General features: G+C 42.8%; 1 protein-coding gene across 2 annotated transcripts in view; it reads right to left on the bottom strand.

The window, feature by feature from the left end:
* Positions 1-511: 511 nt before the first annotated feature.
* tnrc18 (trinucleotide repeat containing 18) overlaps positions 512-25,751 on the bottom strand; it is a 67,637-nt gene continuing 42,397 nt past the window's right edge. For both annotated transcript variants that reach the window (XM_053612349.1, XM_053612351.1), the window contains exons 11-30: positions 24,208-25,188; positions 23,058-23,209; positions 22,542-22,675; positions 22,209-22,364; positions 21,895-22,075; positions 21,421-21,793; positions 20,914-21,171; positions 17,941-18,177; positions 16,604-16,983; positions 16,141-16,263; positions 15,096-15,231; positions 12,707-12,824; positions 6,019-6,094; positions 5,447-5,555; positions 4,852-4,968; positions 4,409-4,567; positions 2,847-4,129; positions 2,441-2,677; positions 2,218-2,292; positions 512-2,109 (exon numbers count right to left, since the gene is read on the bottom strand). In XM_053612349.1, coding sequence (XP_053468324.1) covers positions 1,903-2,109; positions 2,218-2,292; positions 2,441-2,677; positions 2,847-4,129; positions 4,409-4,567; positions 4,852-4,968; positions 5,447-5,555; positions 6,019-6,094; positions 12,707-12,824; positions 15,096-15,231; positions 16,141-16,263; positions 16,604-16,983; positions 17,941-18,177; positions 20,914-21,171; positions 21,421-21,793; positions 21,895-22,075; positions 22,209-22,364; positions 22,542-22,675; positions 23,058-23,209; positions 24,208-25,188 — 5,492 coding nt within the window. In that variant the 3' untranslated portion in view covers positions 512-1,902. The remainder of the gene's footprint in view (positions 2,110-2,217; positions 2,293-2,440; positions 2,678-2,846; positions 4,130-4,408; positions 4,568-4,851; positions 4,969-5,446; positions 5,556-6,018; positions 6,095-12,706; positions 12,825-15,095; positions 15,232-16,140; positions 16,264-16,603; positions 16,984-17,940; positions 18,178-20,913; positions 21,172-21,420; positions 21,794-21,894; positions 22,076-22,208; positions 22,365-22,541; positions 22,676-23,057; positions 23,210-24,207; positions 25,189-25,751) is intronic.

The following is a 25,751-nucleotide window of genomic DNA, read 5'->3' as shown; positions in this document are numbered from 1 at the left end:
ACTCAGAAAGCTTCTTCAGAAATGTGCATTTGTCATCAAACCAATCAGATCGACTGTTTGCAACTCATCAAGCTGCTACGGTGACATTTTGGGGAAAAACAAAACTTCTTGGACATTCCCTTAAAGTATTTTAGGCATAGACAAACAACAGCTGTGTGCAGGGACGAGAAGGGGGGTGGGGTGGGTAGAGAAAAGGAGGCATACTTTCAGCATAAGAACTTCCTCTCTCTCTCTCCCTCCCTCCCTCCCTCCCTCCATCTATCTATCTATCTATCTATCTGATGACTCTCTCTAATGTCACTTTGCTGTGCTGCTCTGCTATTAGTACATTCGGACAAAGTGCTTTTATGCATGAGATGGAATTGCTTCTAGAAAGAGTAGATTGGTTAAGGGATAAGAGGAATGCTTTATATATATATATATATATATATATATATATATATATATATATATATATATATATATATATATATATATATATATATAAAATAAAAAAATACAACAACAAAAACACGTACATGCTGACGGGCTGAAATAGCATGAGGCTGACCAGGTGGTGACCAGTCAGGACAGCTGGCAGCCATGAAAGATGCGATCTATTCTCTTCGTGGATGTATCAAGTTCGCCTGCACTGGGGATTGTCAAAGAAAATTCATCTTACAAGAGACGGGAAGGGTAGATTTAAGTGCTTTCTGTTGAAAAAATGCAAAAATGGACAACCGGTCTGAAAACCATGATGTCCTGTAATAGTATCCTTGATATTACATTGCAAATTATACCGCATCGTCGACGTAGTGGGTTTGAGATTCGGTTCCATTAACAATTTCCGAGATCCTCATAATCGAGTTCCTGATTTTCACCTAATTTTGATCTTTGATTCACAGTATAATAAAGCTCTCTTTTTTCTCCTTTTACCACTTTAAAAAAATTACTTTCACATAAATCTATTGTACATGAAAATAAAATGTGGGTATATCATGTATATATAGTGTATGTACAATTGTAGTTATCTGTACAACGGTTCAGACCACGACGTTAGCGTGTGACTCGTACAGAGAGCCCTTTCTGCCTTGCTGGCTAGAAAACAGGCCCGTATAAATACCCCAATAGATCTTTTGGGCTAGAAAGGTGACTCACTTTCCTGCGAATAAACACTCTGTAGCGCAGGAAGAGTGCCAGTGTCAGTACGGTTGTAGCTTTAGGAGTCCAGGGTTGTATCAGCTGTCCAAGTTCATTACCCGGCTGTCGTTGTGTTAAGTTCCAGCACGGTTTTACCAGGAGGTCGCTGGACAGCAGAGTGCTGGTACGGATAGCTTCTCTAGGTGGATTGGAGTAGTAAGTGTGACATGTCCTGTCAGTTTAAATCACATCCACCACAAGCTGGGCCCACGAAGTTGGTTCGTTGCAGCCTTCTCTCCAGCAGATTCAGTTCCACCAAGTTGTGTTGCATCAGTGCCCATTCTGATGCTAACAGCTAGAGACACAAGAGCTCAGCTGTGCAGACATGTTTGACCTTAAAGATGATCTTGACGTGCGCACTCGTTTCTTTCTCGAAAACGGTGCTTGATTTGTTCACCATGCTTATGTCGTTATATCAGAGCTGGAACGGGCTGTCCTCTGTTAACAGGTTAGACACGTGCTCCACATTTGCCTTCTCCACACATACTTTAACAATGATGACAGACTGTATACTGCCGTCATCTGGAATATATTCCACGTCCATGTTTGTGCTTATCATCAATCTCAGTCCCCATGTGTCATTCAGCGAAGACAAACAGTGGTCTCGTTCGGGAACATTACCATGAGTTCAGTCAATCGGGAACAACGTCGGGAGCTCTCAGTCATCTTCTACAATCTTCTACAGCTCATTCCTGTGACGTAGCTGGCTGATAAGAACACTCCTCAGCAGATGACAGGAACACCATCAGTGTTGAAAATCATACCAGTAGTGGGTTCGTAAGTGCCAGCCAGGTAGTAGAGGTCCTCACTGTCCTGGTACTTCTTAGTTTTAGTCATCTGTTCATACTGCTCCAGGCTAACCACCAAGCACTTGTGGGAGATGGTCTGAACATCGTTCTCGTCAACGTGAGAGGACTGGTACAGGGCCCGCTGCACACAGGAACATTTTTCTCATTTAAACTTCTTACTCTTCTTACAAAAAGAACTACATTATTTTAGGGGGATATATGTGTTATGTTACTGAATGAATATACTCACCTCCATGAAATCCTTCCTCTGGTTGGATGCCTGCAGAACAGCAGCGAGATTCCTTCCAGACATCTGATCCCAGTTCTGTCAAGATAAATTTGGGAAAGGAGAAAAAAATACGTCTGTGTTTTCAGTCCTCCAGGCCATTTTGGATGTTTAAAAACATTGCTATACTGTAGAATAAATACTAAATATCCTAAATGGAATTTTTCAAATCTGTACGAAATGTAACCTTTTTGTCGTGAAGTTTCTTTCCTGGGTTGGTTTCCTCGGGATGGTAGAACCATTTGACACGAACCACCATATTGTTTCCCCAAGACTCCCACATGCTCTGGATGTGACCAATAAATGGAAGATTAGGCCGTCCAGCAGACAAGAAAACAGCACAGTCTCCAATACGAATCATTTCTTTGCCTCGCATAATGGCCTTATAGAAGAGTTTCTTTGCTTTGCCCTTCATTCCCCGTCTCTGCAATAAAAAAAAAAACCCTTTACACTTTTTTTTTTTTTTTTAGTTCATTCAAGAGCAAATACCAAAGCAGTGTGTAGACAAGCAAGATCATTTTTGTTCTTAAATAACAGAATAAATCAGAACATCCAATGTATTAACTACACTTTTTAGAAATGTCATGACTAACCTGAGTAGGTTTCCCAAACCACTTCCACAGCTGTCTGGCTGGGAGGAAAGCAGAAATCTTGGGTCTGTTCTCCACAGAGGGCAGTCTCTGTCTCTTAGCCAGCTCCTTTGTAGTGGGCAGGTGGATGCCCTCTCTCCTCTTAGGCCGACCAACGCTCTTCTTCACCTTCTGCTGCTTCTGTTGCTTTGCCTGCTGTTTGGGAGGATCTTGCTGTTTCTGGACCTTGGTTGTGGTCAAAGGGAGCTCTGTCTTCACCTCAGCTTTCTCTTCTACATCCTCTTCATCGTTCTCTGTTGGAGGTTGCTCTTGAGGAGAAAGGGGCTGCGGAACTGCAGTTGCCTCCTCATCCGAGCTACACGAAGACTCCTCATCACTGGTGGTGGAGGACGAGGAGGACGATGAAGATGATGAATTAAATCCAGCAGTAGAAGAGGAGCTACTGCTGGACGAGCTGGAAGAGGTGGGGCTAGAGGCACGGGAGCTGGTAGAGCTGCTGTCCTGTTTGGTCTTTGTTTCCGGCGAGGTCCTCCTTTCCTCCTCTCCATCAGACTCCGAGCTGCTGCTACTGCTGCTACTACAGTTTTCCGATTGAGCCTCCTTCTCTCCTGAGCCCTTCACACTAACGCGGCTGTCTGTGCTGCTTCCCAGCTTACGGATATTGTAGTTTGCAACGCTGTCTGTATTAACTGTCTCAGGCTCGGTCTTCGGCTTCAGTGTTTTGTCTGTAGGGGTAGTGGAGGTGACAGTAGTGTAATTAACACCCATCACGGCTTTACTGTCTCTCTTTGTGCGGTTCTGACCCTCCATCATCATCAGAGCTTTGGTCTTCTTGGTCTTGGGGGACATCACGCCCTCATGGTCCAACTTGATCAGGATCTCTGTCTGAGGCTGCTTGCGTTGGGTTTTCACTCCAAACGCTGCTCCTTCATCTTCACTCTTCCGGACTCTTTTGACAGCCTTTGCCTTCCCGCTCTCATTGTTGGACATAAAGGAAGCTAATGAAGCAGACGGGTCATTGTAGAGATCCACCGAGAGAACTTTTCCATAAAGCGCAGATGAGTAGACAGACTTGGGCTGCGAGTGTACTTTGGCTGGGGGTTTGGCTACAGCAGTTTTCTTCTGGCCTTCAGCAGGTATGGGGATGGAGGGGTTGGTTGTGTTGGCAGGCTGACTCTTCCTTCCTAGCAGTGGGCCATTTTTCTGGGTAGTAAGGGGTCTCTCCTGCGCTGGTCCAGGGGCTGATTGGTCAGGTTTTTCATGCTCCTTTTGAGCTAGTTCAGGCTCTGGAAAGTAGAACAGAGAGGAGGAGTTTAATATGCTTCAACACATGACCTACATGGAATGCAGCGAAGCTAAAATTGTCCCTATTCTGCCAGGAAGCCTTTTTCTTCCCAACCACAAACAAATTACTTAATATCCATGAAACCACCCATAATATCCCCTCTTGAACTACAGACATTCATTTCATTCATTCAAAGACTGCTGGCTCTTTCAACTGGAAACAATTCAGTTATCAGAAACTTCAAGATTTCATGATGTCTAAAGTAAGTGAGATAAATTACCAGGTTTGGGTTTTGGTTTTCTCCCTCTCCCCTTATTCTTTGGAGCAGAATCATCTGCGGTTTTGGGGCTTGTGTCTTTGCTCTCAGGAACATCCTTACTACTCTTCCGAGCTCGTTTTTTAGTGCTAGCCACCAAGAGAGCAGGGGATGGCTCAGCACCTGCAAAGAAAAACACAGCAAACAAAAAAGTTTTTCATTTTTCCACAGAACGCACTTAATCTCAATATTTATTTAACACGACCTCTTAAAACACTACATGAATATGTGCACTGACAAGTCACAACCTAGAAAAAAAAAAAAAAAAAAAAAAACCCCAGCTCTTTACACCTCAAGAGCAAAAGCAAACAAAATCAGTGGCTGCAGAGGCTCCAAACCAAACAGTGTTTTCATTTGGGCAGTTAGCATAAATCAAGGATTGTCCCACTTTCTGAGAGGACACTCACACTGGATCTTGTAGTCAGGAGGGAGCAGTCTAATGTGAGACAGCGGAATGCGGCCGGTGTCTCCGTCGTCAAACTCCACAGTTATCAAGTCGTCCACCTCGTCCATGTCCGGACTCCCTGCAGACATGGAAAAGTGAGAAAGATTAATACACGGCAACATATATCTCCATATTTCTCAGGCGCTTCTTGAGGACCCTTGTTATTCTCATCTGCTGACAGGAGCGGTAGTTACAACCTCCCTTTAAGTTTTTTTGGACAAGCCTCCCTTTTCTCTCTTGACTTAGTGGGAGGGAAAATAAATAATAATTGAAGCAGAAAGCCGCATGAAGCTAACCACATCATCATTCATTCTTGGCCTCTGTACTCTCCCACCTCCTCTGGCAGGCCTGCTAGCCTTGGCTAAAAGCTTCAGATTAAAGGAAATTAAACAAGACTCTGCCCTGAAAGGTTATGTGTACAGAGGACAGAAAATACTTGTGCTTTTTTTTTTTTTTTTGCAGCATAGAAAGTTTAGAGAAGCTTGACCACCGTGTTTTATAAAGACACGCTGTCTGTGTGCCATTTCAGTTAGTGTAAAGCACTTTATTGATCTTACCTCTGACCACGGTGCCAGGGTACAGGCAGCGGTACTGTTGGCTCCAGTAGGCTGCGATTCTTGTTCCCTGAGGAAGGTACCTCACAGAGGGGGGCTTAACATCGATAATCTGTACAACGTGGGCAGCGGGAGAAAAGGAAAAGTAAAACAATCCAGTTTTTTTGCATTCTACAAGAGACACTGCATTTTCACCTGTATGCAGTGCACAGGGGCCACTGGTCTATACTGTCTATACTAATACATGCAGAATGACTCGTGCGTCATTTTCTAACAACGGATCGTTTCTCACATATACAATCAATCTGAAAAGAGTTCTATAACCGGAGTTGCTTTTGGCTAAGCTTCTGCTTACTACGGTCAATTAAAAACGAACGGTGGTAGCTGAGAGCCTCAGTGCCTAAACCAACACTCAGTATTAGTGAAGCAAAACAGGTGTGTAGCAGGACACAAGGTTTCTAAGGAGGTCCTATGTCCTGAGAGTGTTCGAGAGTGTGTGCGCCCTTGGCCATGCTGTGTACTAGGACACACGTGGGGCTCATTAGTGACTGGTAAGGACAGTGTGCTGTACTGACCGCCTCCTGCAGCAGCTGCTCCAGGCAGTAGATATGAGGCCTGTTACCTCGTTCACCCTCAACCACCACGCTGTATCTGCAAGACATAAGGCATAGTCATTAACACACTACCTGTCTGCCTCTGCTTGACAGCCGAGACACTACTGAGTGACCTGCTCCAGTTTAAAAAAACCAAAAAAAACAAAAAAAAAAAACAACACTCACAAACACACACATACACATATAGACACAAGACAATGACCCCTACAGGGCATCCCACACAAGCTTTTCACAGTATACTGAGCAAGCACCAGACAGACATACAGGCACAAGGATAATTTAAAACAGCCCAAATGAAAATAGCCACATTTCCCACAAGTCTGCAAAATATTAACACCAGAACAAAAATAAAGCTGTTGACAGACAAGATGTGTTTGGTGCATAAAACCATACACTTAATGGAGATAGAAAACCCTCAGGCGGGCTGTAATGTAAAGACAGACAGACATGACCTAACCCAAAGCTGGAGCGGAGACAGTCTCAAAATAAAGGCAGGGCTCCTTAGAGGACTAGACAGATACGATGCAGACCTTGGTTACCAATAATCAATGGATCCCAGGTTATCTACACTTCATTCCCTCAAACAGCTAGCTCATGGACTATATTTGCAGGAGGCCTGCTTTTTACAACTTGCTGGCTGACAGTCCTCGGCAGGATGATCTCATTTAATCTCTTTTGCTGTTATGAAGTCAGAGCGGATGGAATAGGCAAGTCAGACAATTTTCTTTTCATATCATCTGATGGAAACAAACTGGGAGCTTACAAAGAGGGGAAAAAAAAAGAAGAAGAAGAAGGAAAAAAAACCCAAGACCCTTTATTTTGCCCGTTCAAAAAAAAAAGCAGAAAGCTGCGCCAGGCTGAGTCACTGTGTGGGAAGCGATGGATCTAAAGTCAGAGGACTGCGTGGAGACTTCTGGGATATTATTACTGCAGCCAAACAAACGCCTTTAACCCTTGGAAAAAAAATTTTGGTTTAAAAACAAGAAGTCTTCCCAAAACTAGAGCTTATTTGCAACCCTCAATGTTCCATAACAGTTCTGCAGATATTATTGTGTTTTTACTGCCAAAACATACGAGCTCTTAGGGATATATTACTTATTACAGGGCACTAATGACTGATCGGTATTGTGCACAGTCCTCCGATTACCTCACTGCAGTGTATACAGTTGCAATCAAAATTATTAATCCCCCATTGCAAATCAGGTTTATTGTCAAATATACAGACTTTCAGCTGTTTGCGATGAACAAATCAAACAAAAGCAGGTGAAATAGTTCAACACAACGAATGCTTCAAGTGGTTTCCCCAAATTCAACTGAAAATGCAACTTATAAAGATTTCTCCAGTTTCAGAATTATTCAACCCCTTCATGGCAAGCATCTTTAGTACTCAGTAGAGCATCCTTTTGCTGCTATGACCTGCTGCAAATGAGATGCGTAGCTTCTGGCAGCGTTCCTGAGGAATCTTCTCCCGTTCCTCATGAGCGATTGGCCTCCAGTTCTGTAATATTTTTGGGTTTGCGTGCTGCAACCACCTTCTTCAAATACCACCAGAGATTTTCTATGGGGTTCACCATTATCTATGGAGTTCAAGTCAGGTGACTGTGATGGCCCTGTAGAATCTTCCAGGACTACTTCTGCAACCAAGCCTTGATGGAATTTCAGGTATTCTTGTGATCATTGTCCTGTTGGAAGATCCAGTGATGCCCAAGCTTCAGATTCCTCACAGATGGCATGACGTTTTTTCCTAGGATTTCCTGATACTTCAATGAATCCATCTTGCATTCCACACGCTGCAGGTTTCTAGTGCCAGAGGATGCAAAGCAGCCCCAGAGCAACACCGAGCCACCACCATGCTTGACTGTGGACAGAGTGTTCTTTCTTCATTCTTCTTCCTCCAGATATACCGCTGATCCATCGTGCAGAAAAGTTCCAGTTTTGTTTCATCGCTCCACAGAACAGAATCCCAAAACTTCCATCTCTTATTTATATGATTTTGAGCTGACCTTTCTTGTGCTTTTGGGTCAGTAGTGGCGTACGTCTTGCGGTTCTGGCATGGAAACCTTCTGTGTTTAGTTCACGCCTTACTGTGCTCACTGAAACCTCAGTGCCTGTTGCCACCAAATCTTGCTGCAGGTCTTTTGCAGTCACTCGAGGGTTTTTCACAACCTGCCTTCTCAGAAATCTGCTTGCAGCCGTTGATAGATTTCTTTTTCTGCCCCATCCAGGTATTCCAGGTATTTTCTATCCAGTTCAGGTATTTCATGTGTAACACCTGGTGCAACTAATGAAGCCCTTGATTAGTTGCATCAGGTATGCTTGAGACAACACCTGTTTTGCATATTTGTGCTGTTGTGAGAGAGTCTATTCAGTCGGTTGAATAATTTTGAAACTGGAGAAATCATTATAAGTTGCATTGTCAGTTGAATTTGGGGAAACCACTTGAAGCATTCGTTATGTTGAACTATTTCAGTTGCTTTTGTTTGATTTGTTCATTGCAAATAGCTGAACGTCTGTAAATTTTGACAATAAACCTGATTTGCAATGGGGGTTAAATAATTCTGATTGCACCTGTAGGACTTCATGTGATTTTCATTTTCGAGTATTTTACAGTTTATGAACCTGTAAGGTTGTACATGAATATGAACCATAGAAGATGCATCATGTACACAGACTCCATAAATCACAAGTCTACTTGGTGCACATGTCTCCGTTTGGAGGACGGGTCGAGGGAGAAGTTTAGATTAGAAGCAGCCTGTGCTGTTTAAAAAATCTGACCGTCAAATCAAGACCCACTCTCATCTGGATGCATAAAGGTACTCGCAGTTCCAGCATGACCCAGAGCCAGCTGTCAGACCTGCCTGTCAGTGAGTGGCAGTCCTATTACTGAGACATGGGTCTGTGTGGATATGTAGCCCCCCTTTCCTCCCCACACACACTCCCCAGAGCCAGCTTGAGGGGGTAGGCATGCTGCTAGGAACAACTGATTGCTCGTGTCTGGAGGCTTAGGGTAAATTCACACCAGCTGGTCCCTGACGGGAGAAGGTGCATGATTGGGCTCAGGCCCCTACAAGCAGAGTCAAATACGAACTCCTTCATGCTTTAGAGTGGAGCGGGTAACCGGCGTGGATTTACAGAAAGATTGTCTATAGATGACGAAGCTAATGATTCCAAATGGAAAAATAAAAAAAGAAAACTTTTGAGTTTCAAAATAAAAAGCTTCAGCAGTTTTTTTTTGTTTGTTTGCTGAGGATTTCTATTCGCTCGCACGTTCATACACCCCCCCCCCCCTTTTTTTTCGGAATATGTTACTGCAGTCACTGCAAACCATAATGATTATGCATTAAAATATTCATCTGAATAAGAATGAAAGGAAATGCCTTTGAGAGAAAGTACAGATGTGCACTGGAAATTTGCACAAATTCAGGAGTCTCTGATTAAAACCAGAACCCGTTTTCTTTAAGATAATTCTTATTTTCACACATCAGCCCAGAGAATGGAGACTGAGCACATAAATAAAGAAAAAAAATAAGGAAAAAAAAGGAAAGAAATGGAAAGTCACTGAAGGATGGACAGAAAATGTCAAATTAGTTTCCCATTACCCATAAATAACGGGCTGCAGCCATTAGCACGGCCATCACATCACATGCATGACAATGGACCTGTCAGCAGTCTTTTCTGTGCTTAACACGCAGGGGAGACAAGGCTACTTTTTCTTCCTTCCCCCTGGATTCCAGTCCTAATTCAACACTGACCGCATTAATTACTGACTCGGCAATTTAACAGCATGTGGTTACGGATATAGCAATGTCTGCACACACGCTACCTCTAAACTGAGAAAGAGAGTGAAGCTGGGAAGACACGGTCAGATTATTCGCACCTTGACATTGAATAGAGTTAACGAATATGGGCACAGGAATATAAATAACAGCCGTACGCACACCTCCAGGGCCTGCATGGAGTGACAATTCTGGATGCATTAATGTTGTGGTGTAGCACATGGAACAGCGCAGCAGACAAGCCATCTCTTAGTAGCACCTCGTTCTCTCTCTCTCGTTCTCTCAACAGATATTAAATCTTCCACTACCAGTCCTCATGGTAGCACAAACCATGCTCCTTGAAGAGTGCAGCTAAAAGCCTGAAAATCAAACACAGCCTTGCACAAAAGCTCTTTTCCCTCAAACACAGAGGAGAATCATTTAGCACCATACAAAGACAGAGAGAGAGAGCGTGAGAGAGATAGTGAGAGAGAGACCGTGAGAGAGAGACAGTGAGAGACAGTGGGAGAGAGAGAGACAGTGGATGAGAGAGAGAGAGAGATAGTGAGAGAGAGCGAGAGACCGTGAGAGAGAGAGGGAGAGAGAGAGAGAGAGAGAGAGAGAGAGACAGTTGGGGGGGGGAATAGGGTGGCACGCACACACCAACCGAGCTGAATAGCCCTTTCCCAAACATACGTTCATAAACTGCCTCCTCCCACACATGACTGGAAACCGAACATCCCATTCCTCCCTCATTCCCATCACTCCACGTCTTTAAGAGCTGCTTTGCTGCACTCCAACAATTACTTGGCATTAACACTTCTAATTGTTTGACGTGACAGCATGACATATTTAATGTGTCGAGAAGATTTACGGGGAGCCATCACAACAAATCAGATACTTACATGCGTTCCCGAAGTAATGAGGAATGCTCACAGAGCTCACGGTACTATATGTGCAATAAACCTAAACCCTAACGTTAAGGTTAACCTAAAGACTTTTCTGTGGCTATTACACTGAAATAGCCTATTACACTGACTATTACAAACTGCTGACACCCAGGACTCCTCCATAAATGTTAAATAAAAATGTCCTTACAGAAAACTTCACCGTAACAACTACTATATGTCATGTTATTATGTTTTTGTAGAAAACACTTTGTCCACCAATTGAAGTACCTGTGAATTAGCTATAGTAACGTAGTAACAATAACCTCAGAATGAGATTTGAGAATTCAGAAGTGCTGTGGCACTGGACTCAGACTGGACTGGACTACTTCAACTCGCTCCGGGCAGGTCTGCCCCTACGCGCCATCCGACAAGAATGCAGCTGCATGGCTGGTTTTCAACTTACACAATTTCTCCCATTGCTACGCTCCCTCCACTGGCTTCCTGTAGCTGCCTGCATCGGATTTTAAAGCACTGATGCAAGCCAAAAACTGACCCGTGCCCTCCTCCTTTAAATCACACCATGCTCTGCACCACGCTCCCTCCGAGCCTCTAGCTTACATACAGCTTACTTATAAACAGGGTTGGGAGGGTTACTTAAAAAATGTATTCAGTTACAAATGACTTCATAAAAACTATAATAACATAATCCAAGTATCACAATATGAAAGTAATGTAATCTGATTAGTTTTGGATTACTTCAAGGCCACATATGTAAATAAAGTCAAGAGAAGAGCAATATGATCTAAAATACTTGTTCAATGTTTGGATTTGTTTTTAAGAAAACAAACAAATAAATAAATAAATGATCACTGTCCCTGTAACATTACGTCACAAAAGTTAGGGTGACCATATTCTGGTTTTCCAAAAAGAGGACACCGTTATTTATTATTTTTAAATAGCGTTCAAAACAGTGTTACTATGAATGCAGATTTTAATACACTGAAAAAGACACACTATTAGCATCACAAATATATATCAATTTCTACATGCTTTTGAATGTCCATGGAATAAAATAAAACATAAGATGTCACGAGTGGACCTTCTGCCATCGTTCACACATTTGAAAGGCCATATAATGCGAAGCAGTGTGATAACGTGAAATTAAAAATGACCTTATATGGCCTTGGGCATTGTTTCGACTCGGAACAGTTTCATTTGCTGATATTGTCAAGCAACTGTTTGACGCTGTACACAACAGCGCTTCACCTTCACGTGTTCGCTGAGAGTAGGATAATGGTTAAGAGGCAGAAATTTGGCCAATAGTCGCTGCAAGCCTTTTATAAAAGACCAATCAGTGTGTGTTACATGTATTCCATCACTCCCCAAGCCTGTGCATGTAAATATAACCAGCACCACTAAAACAAAATAAATCATAACTGAAAACACAAAATGTACATGAGGTGCTAGTAGCTTATTGATTAATAGAATCATTGATTATCGATTAAACGAGACATAACGGCATAGACTTCACGGCTGAAGTGATTGTCTGCCACATGATTACAGCATCTGCTTTAATGAAACTCGAAGAAGAGAAACACTGCCAGAAGGAAAATGCACAGAGCATCTGTCATTAAAGCGCCTTCCACCAGACTTTTCAAAATCATATGGATGTATTTGTCTCTATAGATGATCGGCTCGAAACGGAGGATATTGAGAGCAAGTCTTACTCCTCAATAGACCGCAGCTTATTTACCGATATGCACGACAGGCTGAAAGAGTAAAAAAAAAATAGCCATGGGATACAAGGGCAAGCCCATGGAGGAAAAGTTTGAATACCACTATATGCTACTTAAATTGTGTATACTCAGGCTTATTTTGCTGGTGGAAACTGGTTCAGTAAGAACACTTGTAGGACAGAATCATGGTAAAGAGAGTAAATTGGACAAGAGATGAAAAGAGAGAAAAAAACAGGGAAAGAGGAGTTGAGGCGAGGTGAGCTCTTACATGTCGGGTGAGTGGACGGTGTTGACGTGGCCGGCGTACAGCAGCTTGTCATCCATAGGGATAAGGACACGCAATCCGTCCTGAAGCTCATCCTTATTAAGGACACAGTTACGAGGAGCTGCGCACACACACACACACAAAAAGTAAGCAAAGCTGTGTCTCTGTACAAAGCATTAATCGCTCATCCCACCCCAGTGCAGCCCATGAGTTAAAGTCCAGGTGCAATAACATTCACTGATGCACATGACCATGAACGATTATGCCACAAATGCAATCAAGTCAAGTGTTACAATTTGAACGCTGGATTAAAACAAGCGAAGGCGTGAAATGACTCCTGCCTCCCGTCACTCAAAACCATCCGCTTTATCACAGCGTGCGCGATCGAGAAAACGCACAGAGATTTAGTCGTGAAAGGCAATTAACAGAGGCGCGTGCCGATGAGAAGGTCTCAACATCCTAGCTCAAAAGGAAGACGTGTAAGTCAAAGAGCTCAGTATTAACATCCGTCTCGGATGACCCGATCACAAGTGGACAGCAGAGAACGATAACGGTGCACTCTTGATTTTTTTTTCTTTTCTTGAATGCATGCCACCGACCACTTGTGATCGCACTTCATTAATAGCTGCCAAAAGCAAAAACACCCGCAAATCACAAACGGAAACTCAAACAAAGTGTTAACGATAAGCCGGATGTCGTTTCTTAAGTAAAATAATTGCGGTCTCGGATAAAAATTTACTCATATTAGTTTGCTGTGTGGCGTTTTGTGCAGCCTTTGCTCATCTAACGTGGTGTCAATCGCTTTTAAACAAATTACACAAATGAAAACAGATGGGTGGAAATTTATTTATTTATTTTTTTATAAAGAAAACAGGAGTTGCATACAGATTTAGATGAGTGCCAGAGTGCACACCATCAATATCAGCATCTCAGAAATGCAACTCTAAACTTGTGCCCTCACCACACTGCATAAATATTATGAAATATCAAATATACAATATAAATTTGACGGTATAGACACACACACAGTATTTCTAGAACATGTCCAAATGACAGGCTCACTCTTCGAGATTTAATCACATGCTTTTTTGACCATTTCTGCTTGACCACTTTTGCATAGCAAATATTATCCAAATGTACAATAATGGTTCCCTGTCTGCCATTCAACTGCAACCGTGTACTGCCAAACTCAATCTACCCCTTCTGAACCCTATACCTTATTTTAAAGCCTGACATCAGAACCATTATTGCACAAACAGTGGTAGTATTCAAAAGTAACAATCACACCATATTTCTTTAGAAAGCATGAATGATCTTAAAATGTCTCGTATTATATTATATACATGCATACATGTATATATATATTACATATACACTACCGGTCAAAAGTTTAGACACACTCATTCTTTATATTTATTTCCCCCCCCCCACATTTTATAACAATAATAATAATAATAATAAAGTCATCAAAACTGTGATAAAAACTGTGATAACTGAATTTTGTGATAAAAAAAAATCCAAAATAAATCTAAATAATTTAATATTTTTCAAAGTCGACGCCCTTTTCGCCTAGAATTTCCAGAAATGTATTCTTGGCGTTTTCTTGAGGAATTTCCCTGAGATGCTTTTTAAACAATATTAAAGGAGTTCGCACCGATGCTGGACACTTATCGGCTGCTTTTCGGAATATTTCGCTCCGAGACGTCCATTTAAAAAATAAACATTTTTTTTTTGTGAATAAAATGTTAGTTTTCTAATGAAAGAAATTAATACGTCGGCACGATTATATTTTTGTCTACAACACCGATTTCAAACATTTAATCACAGACCTTCAGATCAAAAGGGTTTTAAGATCGTGAGAAACGTTTCAGTCAGGTGTCTCTGAACTTTGGACTGGAAGTGTATATTGCCCTAAATAAAGAATAGCTGTGAGTCCAATTCAGTGACACAAATAGAATACATTTATCTAGTAATGAGCAAAGCTTATGTTGAGAATGGTAAGAAGCAGCACAGATATAAAAGAGGAGATCTCAATTGGCTGGTAATGCACATTTCAAATATAGGTTTAATGAATATTATGTATGCAAAACACCCACAGATAAATGAACCCATTACATGCATCAACCGTGTGTTTGGACAGTAGCACGATTCTGCATGAAAACCATGAATGTGGCCACACTGATGACTGGGTGGTCTTTTAATGAATGTCAGTGACACACTGCAAATGTAATGAGGCCACATGCACTGCAGATCATCTCCGAATGTGGTCTGAGTGATTTTACCCCTTTACAGGCCCGAATTTAGCGAAACCCAGTGGTGATCCAGTGACCCGAGACAGATGTTAATCTGTTAAGTGTGAACAGGGTCTTTAAGCGCATGTGTGTGTGCTCACCAGGGGTACAGGGTCTTTCAATGCTCAGACGGGGGTTCTCGTCCTCCGAGAAGCTGCTATCCTGGTTAGGCTCGAAGTCCTCATCAGCAGCCATGCTCTCCATCAGCTTGCTGACAGCGCCACCTTTTCCTCGGACCTGCACGTGCACACACACACACACCACACACACACGCAGCCCAATCCATAAGCCAACTCACATCACTGATCTCCCAGTCATTGTTAGTTTAAATCCAGCAATGAAACCCATGCACTTGTGAGGTGAGAACTGATTCAGAGAAACCCATTTAGATGAGGGATTGATGCTGGATTCTCAATTTTAAAAAGCCAGAACACCCAGGGGAGCACCGGCATCACTGGACTCTGCATTACAACTTGATTTATACATGAGACCAAAAAGAAATCTTGCCTGGTCAAATATGAAAAAGCAGAGTTTGCATTTGTTTCTTACAGAAAAAAACAAATGTATAGAATTAAATAGACAAACGAGGCACTGGGAGAGCAAAATGGGTGGAGGGAGACAGCCTTCAGTTCATTCTGCTTGTGATTGAGTAGGCTTGTTGTTCTATCTATCATTTTCCTTGCAGTGGATATTCAGAGCAGGCCTGTACAGCAGGTCACGCCTGGCCAGGCTCATTCAAATACAAGCCATTTCCCAGCAGGCCACAGGAGGAACCTGCAGTCTGCCAGGTAAAATTGGTCAAATCCCTCTCTCCCAGGTCCAACCCTTCTCTTGCTCTCTAAACTAACTCTGTCAACAACGAGTGCATCACAAAATGGCTGATCCATTAAAATATTTATCATCTGGCTTCGTGTGTTTGCACTGTAAATAAATAAATAAATAAATAAATAAATAAATAAATAAAATGCTGCCTGATGCTGCATGAGTCATTTACTTTATGAACTAAGGCATCAAGGACATTTACATTAAACAATTTGTGAATTTAATGTTCGTGGTGGTGGGTGGTAGGGGACAACTGGGAAGGCAAACTGTGGTACGTTTATCATCATTACAATTTTATTAGTAATACTGTCAGGTGACGTTTACCTCTCTGGCTTTGGGTTTAACCTTGCTCTTGCGTCCAGAGCTGACCGAGAGCGATGCGCTGCTCTCTGAGGGAGTGCTGGAGAGTGGCGGCAGACGCAGGGGGAGCTCTTTCAACCTCTTCTTCTGCAACACACACATCCAAAGCTTTCAGAAAACATGCACAGACAGAACAGCCACACACAAACACATGACAGGACACAGCATCTCATCCTACTGCAGAGCATCAGATGAGGAATCAGTGTTAATGGGCTATTCTGCTCAGAGCACTATTAAAAGGGCGAGGGAGGATATAAAGGGAGGAACAATGATGGCTGGTAATTGTAGCCTGGCAAGTTTCAGTCGTCCTTTTGTGTCCAATAACAAGACATTCACAGCAGGAGCTTTTCTTGTGCTACAAACGGAGCAGGCCTCCTCCTGCTGTGCAGTACTCTGGGTTAGCGTGCATCAATAAACCAGCACCCACCTTTCCCAGTGCTTTCGACTCCTTGGGTTTAGGTATGTCCTTGGAGCCATGCAGAGGTGTTTTGGGGCCACGAGCCGATTTGGGCACTGTAGGTTTGGAAGGAGAGATGGGTTTAGCTTGGGCGGCATCATGGAGGAAAATGCGCTCGCTCCTGCGGCGGATCCAGCGTTCTTCATCGCTGCCTTCGGCCGAGAAGCTCAAGTTGAGCTCAGCTGGGGCTTTGGGCTTCCGGCTGCGTTTGCCAGGGCTGGAGTCCTCACGCAGCACGGTGGCCGGGGGTAGCAGAGGGAGCTCGGGTGCAGATCTCTTTCCATGCAGCAGAGATGGGAACTTCCGGATCTTGACGTCACTCTCAGAGTCGGTGAATTCAAACTCCGTACCTATATGAAAAACTGCTGAATTACCATCAAACCAGCACACTCTAAAATTCTTGACCTAGATTAAACTTCTGCACTAGAATATGGGTATATGGGTATGTGGGTATATGGGTATATGATATGTATAGTCTGATTGTTTACATGAAAATCTTCTTACATGCACTTTACATGTAATCTGAACCAAACATATGTATCCATGAGAATGCAGCATTTTGTGACAACCTATGACAACCAAAATGCATGAATCTTTCAGTTTAACAAGTAGCTAAAGTGTAAAAATCTGAGCAAAACATATTTGAAATGTTCTCATTAAACAGAAAGCCAAAAAAAAAAAAAAAAGCGCTTTTGTGTTCCGCATCATTTTGATTTTGAAATATTAGCTGAATTCTCCTTAAGGCTTGTAAACATACCCGAGTCACAATTTATTCAAAAAGTGCATCAGGGTTTTTCACAAATGTATACGTATTATATTATATGAGTGCTGGAGGAATGGAGATTTCTATGCCTTCAATTTCTCTCTAGTATGAACGCTCTATGAACTTCTATGAGATATGAATACATTGCTGGTCAAGAATATATGCGGGGCAGATCACCGCTTAGCATCATTTAGCCACTACCAGGACACCAAGCCATAAAGGATCTTCTACATTTGCACCATTTGAAAGTGTTTGTTTAGCTGAATAGCACTCCCTGTCTTTTAGTGCTAATCCATAATAATAAGTGGAGAACATTTTCGTTAATGTTGATCAGATTCCAAAATAAAACCATTTATAAAGATTCTTCAGTCAGTTTATAACCAAGTAGTGCGAGATTGCTCGGCTGCTCTTTTTGCATCCAGACTGAATACTTTTGGTGTGATTTTACATCAGTATTGAGAGATTAGAAATAGGAAATGTTCTAGAAAACCAAAATATTTGAGCCATGCATAACATATAATGTAATAGGGTGACATATGCTCACCTAGCAGACTCTGTCTCTCCTCCTTTTTCTTGGCTTTCTGCTTGGCCTCCAGCTGAACGAGGGACATCGGGCCAGAGGTAATAGGGCTAGGGATGGCGCTAGCAGCAAAGCGAGCAAGCAAACCCAGCCCACTTTCCTCTAGCGAGGACGAGCACAGGGCATTAAACTCATCCAGCTCACGGTCATAGTCCTCTTCATCGTCCTCATCCTCGTAATCATCCCTTTCGGTAAAGTACTCTGTTTACAATGAAAGAAGAAGCGTTAAAGGCGTCTGTCGTTTTTTTTTTAAGCAATTACATCATTTTGACAAAGTAGAACGTAGCTTGTATGGAAAACATCATTCATGTTGTACTACGCAATCAAGTAACTTTATTTCATCCAAAATACAAAAGCATGGCTTTCAACAACACAGATCTTTTTTTCCTCTCTGACTGGCTGTAAAACCATTAGAAAGATCATCACTACCATTCATTTCATCACAGAGGACAGCTTATGATTCATCACTATGGATAGTGCATTTCTCAGCCACATTAACCAACACGAACGACCTTCCTTTGATACAATTTACTCGAAAACATAGAAACGTCCACCCACTACTACAGAAGATTACTGGTGAAGGATAACGCATGGCTTTATAATCATAAATTTATGATCTACCAGTCTGGGTGAGCAGCATCATGCAAACAGCTATCACACTGAGGGAGCTGCATAACAGGATTAACGTCAACATGGACACTAGCCTTCTCCAAACTAACAGAAATCATGGCACTGCAGAAAGCTAGATGTGTGTTACAGGCAGAAAGACAGACTAAGAAAGTGATCAATTATTCATCACCCTTTCAGCGTGGAGCTTGTCTAATCTGTTAAAGGGAGAGAAACGTCTCTTTAAAAGGACTAACTGCAAGACAGCAGGTACCCACTTTAGCTGACCCCACCTCCACTTGGGAGGGACGTATTAGAAGACGGATATATGGACACAAGACGCACATAATGCTCCAGAGTATTTAGGCTCGCTGACAACAGGCATGAGCTTGTTAACATATGAGGGGAAAGCGTATGAGTTTTAGAGCAGACAAACAAGGACCTTTGGCTTGTTACAATGTGGACAGGGTTAGAAAGACAGCACATGCCTGACGACAGCAGTAAGGGCTGAAACATGTAACACAGCAAAGGCAAGCAGAGGATATGCATGGGAAGAAGCAGGCTTGGGCACATAAAGCAGGCTCTGTGAGGACAGACCTCCATGGCTCCTGGGGCTCTTTGGTTACTCTGAGCCTCACTTGTTTGGGGACAGAGAGGAGTCTGGGCTGTTAGTCGCCTAAGCCATGGTTATATCCCCCCCACCCCCTTTCTCTCCCGCAACCCTGAGATCTACACTACACAACGGATAAAAGATGAGAAAGAAAATACAGCCTTAACCTGGCTTCCTTAACGTCACATACAAGTCAAGCAAGATCAATTTAAGAGTTGTGTTGCAAGTGTCTATGCGTATAAAAATACGGTGTTATCTAGAGGCTATTAGCATCAAGTGTGCTGTGCTCCAATATTCCAATTGTGTAGCAGGCGTGGTGCATTAACCCACTTTTTAAGTAAATCAATCAATTTTAGACTGCAGCAGTAGAGCCATCAACTTACTAAAAACTAAAAAGAGCACTAAACTAACACACAGCTAAGCAACCAGATTTGGTCTAAAAGGTACTATAGGCATAACCATGGCTTCAGGGCACACAATCGAAGGTAAGCTTGTGAGAATGTGTTAAAAGTTTAAATGTTTGTCTTTTATTTACCCGACCTCATTTAAAGGAATTTTTTTTTTTTTTTAATAGTATGATAATGCAACATACGCAAGCACAAATTAGTAGAAACTATTAATCGAGAAGTCACAACAAAAAGAGGGTGGTGTCCTACTTACAGAACATTGCCCATGGCTCAGGTGACATGGATAGTGACCTCACGTTGCACAGCTGGCTGCCCTACTCCAAGCCAAGTGCTTGGCTTCTCTGGGTTTTTTTTTTTTGGTTTGTTTGTTTTTTTGGTTGCAGCAGGACAAGCAAACGCACAGACCGAAAGACATTCAAAAGCATCATGGGGAGGAGAAGGGGGTCAGAGGTGGAGGGGTGGCCAAGCAGCTGCAGGGAGAGAGCCAGCAGTCTACAGAGGCTAGGTTATTCATTTTTAGTAAAAACAGAGAGCACCCCGTTTTCCAAATATCCCCATCATAAACATGCAGACACAAAGGGACAACAAATGGGTTTGTCTATAAATGGATATACCTTTGAATGAATACAGAAAAATACAGAAAATAAAAGAAATTAAGAAAATTACAAGTAAATTTCACTCAGCATAGGAATCGTTGATCAATAATAATTTGAGGGGATTTTTCATGAAGCAGAAATATTTGCCCCCCTGCATGCTCTTCTTAGCGCAAGATTTAATCTGCTTTCTTCAGACATTTTTTTCCCCCACCGGGTTTGAGCAAAGACTGTGAAAAGGGATATTTGAAGAACAGGAAACTAGGAATGAATAGCATATTGCAATCTAATACTCTAGATGTAGCGAGAGACAGACATTCAGTAAAAATTAAAAACCAACATGTTTAATAAGGCTTGGGTACCAAACTGCAATACAATTATGAGACATTTTCCACACAGCCACACAAGTTTTAATGCACAATGCTATAAGATGCCTCAAATGGCAAGACAAAGTCATAAAAGGCAACCATTTTGTAAAAAAAAAAAAAAAAAAAAAAAAAGAAAAAGAAAAAAGAAAGAAAAAAAGAGGAAAAAAAATGACTCCAAAAAGAGTCAACAATATTATATACAAGCATACAAGCAAGAGATGAGGTAGCAAAACTATCATAACTATTGTATTTATGGCTTCTTAGAAAATTTGCACCGATAGCCGGGGCATGAACAGGAAGCTCATGAGGCATGAAGGCAATTGTGTGCATAGCAAAGGCTTTTTTTTAGTAACCTTGGTCAAATGAGTCCTCAGAGGAGCTGACTCCTGCCTCTTGCAGTAATAAAGCAAAGTGCTTCTGTTTTCTTTCTTTCACCCCCTGTTTCGACTTGAGACAGGAGGAGGAGGACGCAGAGGTTCTCTTGGATGACGGGCGCTTCTTCTTAGATGGAGTGCTGTATTGGCTTGGGATCTGTGCACAGGGTCCTGATCTACCCAACATGGCATGAGGTGGCCAGCCATCCTTCATGGAGTCCTCTTCTGAATCTGTGTCTGTGTTACAAGCATATCATAGAGCTTAGGACTCATGTGGTGGTTCAATCAGTGCAAACATTACAACACTCCAATAAAGAAAACAAAAACACTACTGAAGAATTCCAGGACTAAACAGTTCCTAGCTCAGAAAACTATACAATTACAACACACCTCTTCAGATGAACCAATATCATTATCCACAAACCACAGAAATACAAGCAATACAGCTACCAAAAAAATAAATAAAAATGCAGGGATGTCACTCACTGTTGGAGTAGCTGCTGATCTCTGACCTTGCTGGAGAGTTGGAAGCTTTCCTCTGGCCTTTTCCCTTAAGGCACGAGTCTGAAGGCTTTAATTTGTTGGACATTTTGCTTTTACCTCCTTTGGAGGATTTGTGAAAGAAACCAAGATCTTTGGACAGCTTGGATTTTGCCATCTTGTTTCTCACACTTGTATCCGGGAGCATAGACAGCCTGCTCCCAGAGGGAGTTCTGGACTTTCCCGAAGAACCGTCCACAAACTTACATGCAGCCTTGTTCGGTTTACCAAGCTTAGTGAGAGACAAGGCCTTGTCGAGCTTTGACGCCAACTGCTCTTGCTCACTTACTTGGCTCTTCTTACTGCCTGTTTTAGGTACCTGTCAGGAAGCACAAATCTCAATTAGAAAAGTACATCTAAAAATAGTTCGATGTCTATTAATACGCCGTATCTTGGCAAGGCCATTGTGTAGGCACACACCTCGTGAGAATAACTAGAGGATGCTTCTTGCTCATTCCAGCTCTTACGTCTCTTCTTTGCCTTTAAAATACCAATGTCCATGTCCTCATCCTCTTCCTCCTCCTGTGTGGAGCTGCGGAAGCGCCTCCTCAGAACTTCCCCGCTCTCAGAGTCCTCTGAATACTGTGCGCCCTGGGCCAGCCTGCAAAAAAAAAAGAAATGAAAAAAAAAGGGAGGGGGGAGAAAAAAAAAAAAGGGCACAGCGCTCAGCTCTAGGAACAATGGCTCAGCGGTGCAGCCTGACTCTGTCTGCGCTCAGGCCCATGAACACTTACTTTCCACACTTGGCATCCAGCTTCCCTGAAGGTGGAGACAGAGCGCACAGGCCATGCTTGCGCTTCCGGGGCCGACCGGGGCCTCTCCTGGCCAGGTTCCTGCTCCTTTCCTCTTGTTGCTGCTGGAGCTGTTGTTGCTGCAACTGTTGCTTCTCTCTGAAATTACAACAAAGTCAACATGACCATATGATCATGCTTGCCCTTCATATCCTGATACTAATAATCAACATACTATTGCTCCTGGAGTAGCGACAGAGCTAAAACAATATAACCAAGGTTAATATACGTTGTATATTCGCTATACTAGCCACAGGGGTTTAACCATGGACTTACACTTTGTCTCTCCGTCTCTGTAGCCTGATCAGCTCTCTCTGCTTGTCTTTATAGCACCGCTGCAGCTCAGCCAGTCTCACACGATAGTCCACCTCCATTGCATCCATACCCTCCAGAGAGGATTTGGAGAACATCTAAAGAGAGAGAGAGAAAAACAATCTATGACTCTAAACAGAGCTTTATCAAACTCTCCTACTCTAAACACTGAAAATCCCTGAAATGAGATCAGCAATACGCCAATAACATTAGAAGCAATGGCTTTATTTGACTATGCATAACAAATATCATTGTAGAATTCACTCCGCTAAAATAGATCAGTGTCTATCAAATGCTTTTAAGCAAAAGACATATATTTGACATTCAACACACATTAACACACAAAAAGACAGAGGAAATTTCTCTGAAACGCCACTGTCCGAGGATGTCCCCGAGACAATAATGAGGGCAAGTCCCTAAACACGAATAAAGAAAGCGTGATGAGCCTGAAGGAAGAAATCAAGAGAAAGAAATGCATACAGGTTCATCTTTCTTCTGCCTCCAGCTGTATTTCTTGTTGGGGTTGAGCTCTCTGGGGAGGCAGATGCTGACTTGAGGCTGACACTCGATGGCCTCCAGGAGGATTTGCCTCCCAGCCTCAAGGAGACTCTCTAATCCATAGTGCATTATGCCTGCATACACAAAACCAAAATCAATACAAAAACATTCATCACTGAAAAAAAAATGACATGCAAGATATTAACAATGCACTAACAGTGTTTTTTGAAGAAGAAAAATTTAAGTAAGGCGCTAGGTTGAATGTTAAGTCACGATGTGAATACGCTCTTTCCGTAACAACACACTAAAGCACGAACAATGAATAACTAAAGCCTAAAGAACTCACAATAGTCCATTTTATTTATTGTTTTGGATGTGTGGTTTTATTTTATTTGTTTCATTTATTTAGGATATTGAAATTCTTTTGAAATTCCAGTGTCTGAATATTCATAAGAATTGAAAGTTCGTTGCTCTTTGAAAGGGTGTACTTACATTATTGTGCGGTTATATTATCATTATATCCGTGGCATAAAATGGTCTTAAAATGACAATAATATCGTTGATCACAATTATTTCTGGGACAATATATCTTCCGAGAAAAGCAGTGATCGTGACGGGTCTAACTGCTGATAACAGGGGAATTATTATATAGAAAGTCTCATTTGTCTACTGGCTGTGTTTATTGCTGAGCAATACTACAGGAGAAATATATTCATCAAATGTAAGATCTATTCTGAGTAGTGCTCTTTCCCTAATCAGCGTGACTTCTTTGTACAGCGGCAGACACGCTTGTATAAGTCTACTTTCACTGATAACCAGTGTCTATAGTGTGCTACAACAGATGGATTTTTAACGGTCAGGCCATTTCTGACCTGTCGTGGGTTGCAAGACCTTTTGTGGTCCGCTGTGTGGGCCGTAAGTTGTGAAAGGTTACAAACCTCTGCTCTGGTGAGTGCTTTGCTCATTCACTGGAGCTGAAAGCCTTCCTGCTGTGCTCCACACATTGCACTTTCCAACATCAAGGTGAAAAATCTATGTGTTTCTTTTTTCTCTCCTTTCCAACCGATCAGTGCTTACACAGTGAGCTAAATTACAAACCGTTATTTTGTATTTTGGCTGTTTCGAGCCTTACCCTGTATGGAGTCTCTCTGGTGCCTCTGCATCTCAAGCTCGGCCATTTGGCTAAGCAGGGCCATGCCCGCAGCAGCAGCAGACTCCAAGAGACTGATTCCTGGGCAATGCATCATCTCGGTAGGGGTCATTTCAGCCATGGTGGTAAGGACTCCAGATTGGGGCAGCTCACTCGCCGTTAGCAGTGCCAGCATGCCTGCCATGGGGTCCTCAGTTTGGATGGCTACTGGCACAGGGCCAGGCAGGAGCACAGGAGGAGTGGAGCATGGAAGCGGTATATCACTGTGTGTCGATTCCAGTTCTGGAGTGTCATGGGTGGGTTCTTTGGGCTTGGGTGCAGAAATAAGCCTCTCTGTGTGAACTGAAGGCGAGTCTGAGGGACGAATGCTGCAGTCTATGGGTTGCATGTCGGTGTAATTGGAGGAGGATGTGAAGGCCGACTCTGGCAAGTTGAGAGAGCTCTTTGAAACCTCTGCTGCCGGGCTCACATCCAAGTCTGATCCTGATCTTTGGTACAACTTTTGTGGAGTAGATGAGAATAGATCTGCCTTGTCATCTTCATCTTCTTTGCTCTCCTCAGGCAGTGGTGAGGCTGCAGCTCTTGAGCAGGCCTCTGCTTCAACAGGAGTACATGAGTCCTGACTGGAAATTGAAGCAACAGAGTGGATAGACTGTGTGATACCATCCTGACCCAAAACATCCTTGCTGTTCTCCAGTCCTGGCTCCTCTTTAAATGGCACCACACTCTCTTCTACTCGCTTGGGCTCTCTGGATGCCTGCAGAGCTTCTGCCACTACTGGTGAACACATGTGACTGGGTTTTACACTGGCCGGGCTGGCTAAGCGCTTTGAGCCCTCGGCCTGCAGCGGCACAGCTGGAGCCAGGCCTTCTGCATCAGCAGCTGTGGCAGGCTGAAGAAGGTAGGGGTAATGGCTGCCGAAAGATGCTGTTATTGATTGGTAGGGGTAGCCTGGAGGAATTTCTGCCAAAACAAAACAAAAAGGAGAGAGCAGTCTGAGAGACTTAAAGTGCTTATGCAAGGAGCAGAGGGCCTTGGTTCTCCATGACAGAGTGACAAAATGATTAATCATCCCACATGCTCTTCCAGCTTTATGAAACTTTCATGAGCCAAATGGTCCCAGTACAAGCATTCCAAACGCCCTTATGTATACGCCCCCACCCCCAAGGTCTAATACATGCACGCATGCTCATACGTTCACACTGCAGAGATTGCATAAATATATTCATTCCATGTACAAAGCATTTTAAAGAGGAAACACCAGGGGAAATAGACACAAAAGTGCTGCTCTCGCAAAGAAGTCTCCATCTGAGTGGAGTGGCAGCTGGTAATCCCATATGTAGGGATATCTGCAGCCTACTCATTAAGACCCCTCTAGGCTGCACATACTGACATGAAGAATGGCACTCTGCCTTTGACTGCCATCCAGCATGGATTCTCAATCCCCGCCCAAAAACAAATGCAAAAAAACAAAAAAAACAAAAAACAAACCCAACCCCATAGATGAGATAGCCAGATAGAGATAG

Source organism: Ictalurus furcatus, chromosome 24, assembly GCF_023375685.1.
Source record: "Ictalurus furcatus strain D&B chromosome 24, Billie_1.0, whole genome shotgun sequence".
In the NCBI taxonomy this organism is placed as follows: domain Eukaryota; kingdom Metazoa; phylum Chordata; class Actinopteri; order Siluriformes; family Ictaluridae; genus Ictalurus; species Ictalurus furcatus.
The sequence above is the reverse complement of the archived record's forward strand: the minus strand, read 5'-3'. Positions and strand labels throughout refer to the sequence as shown.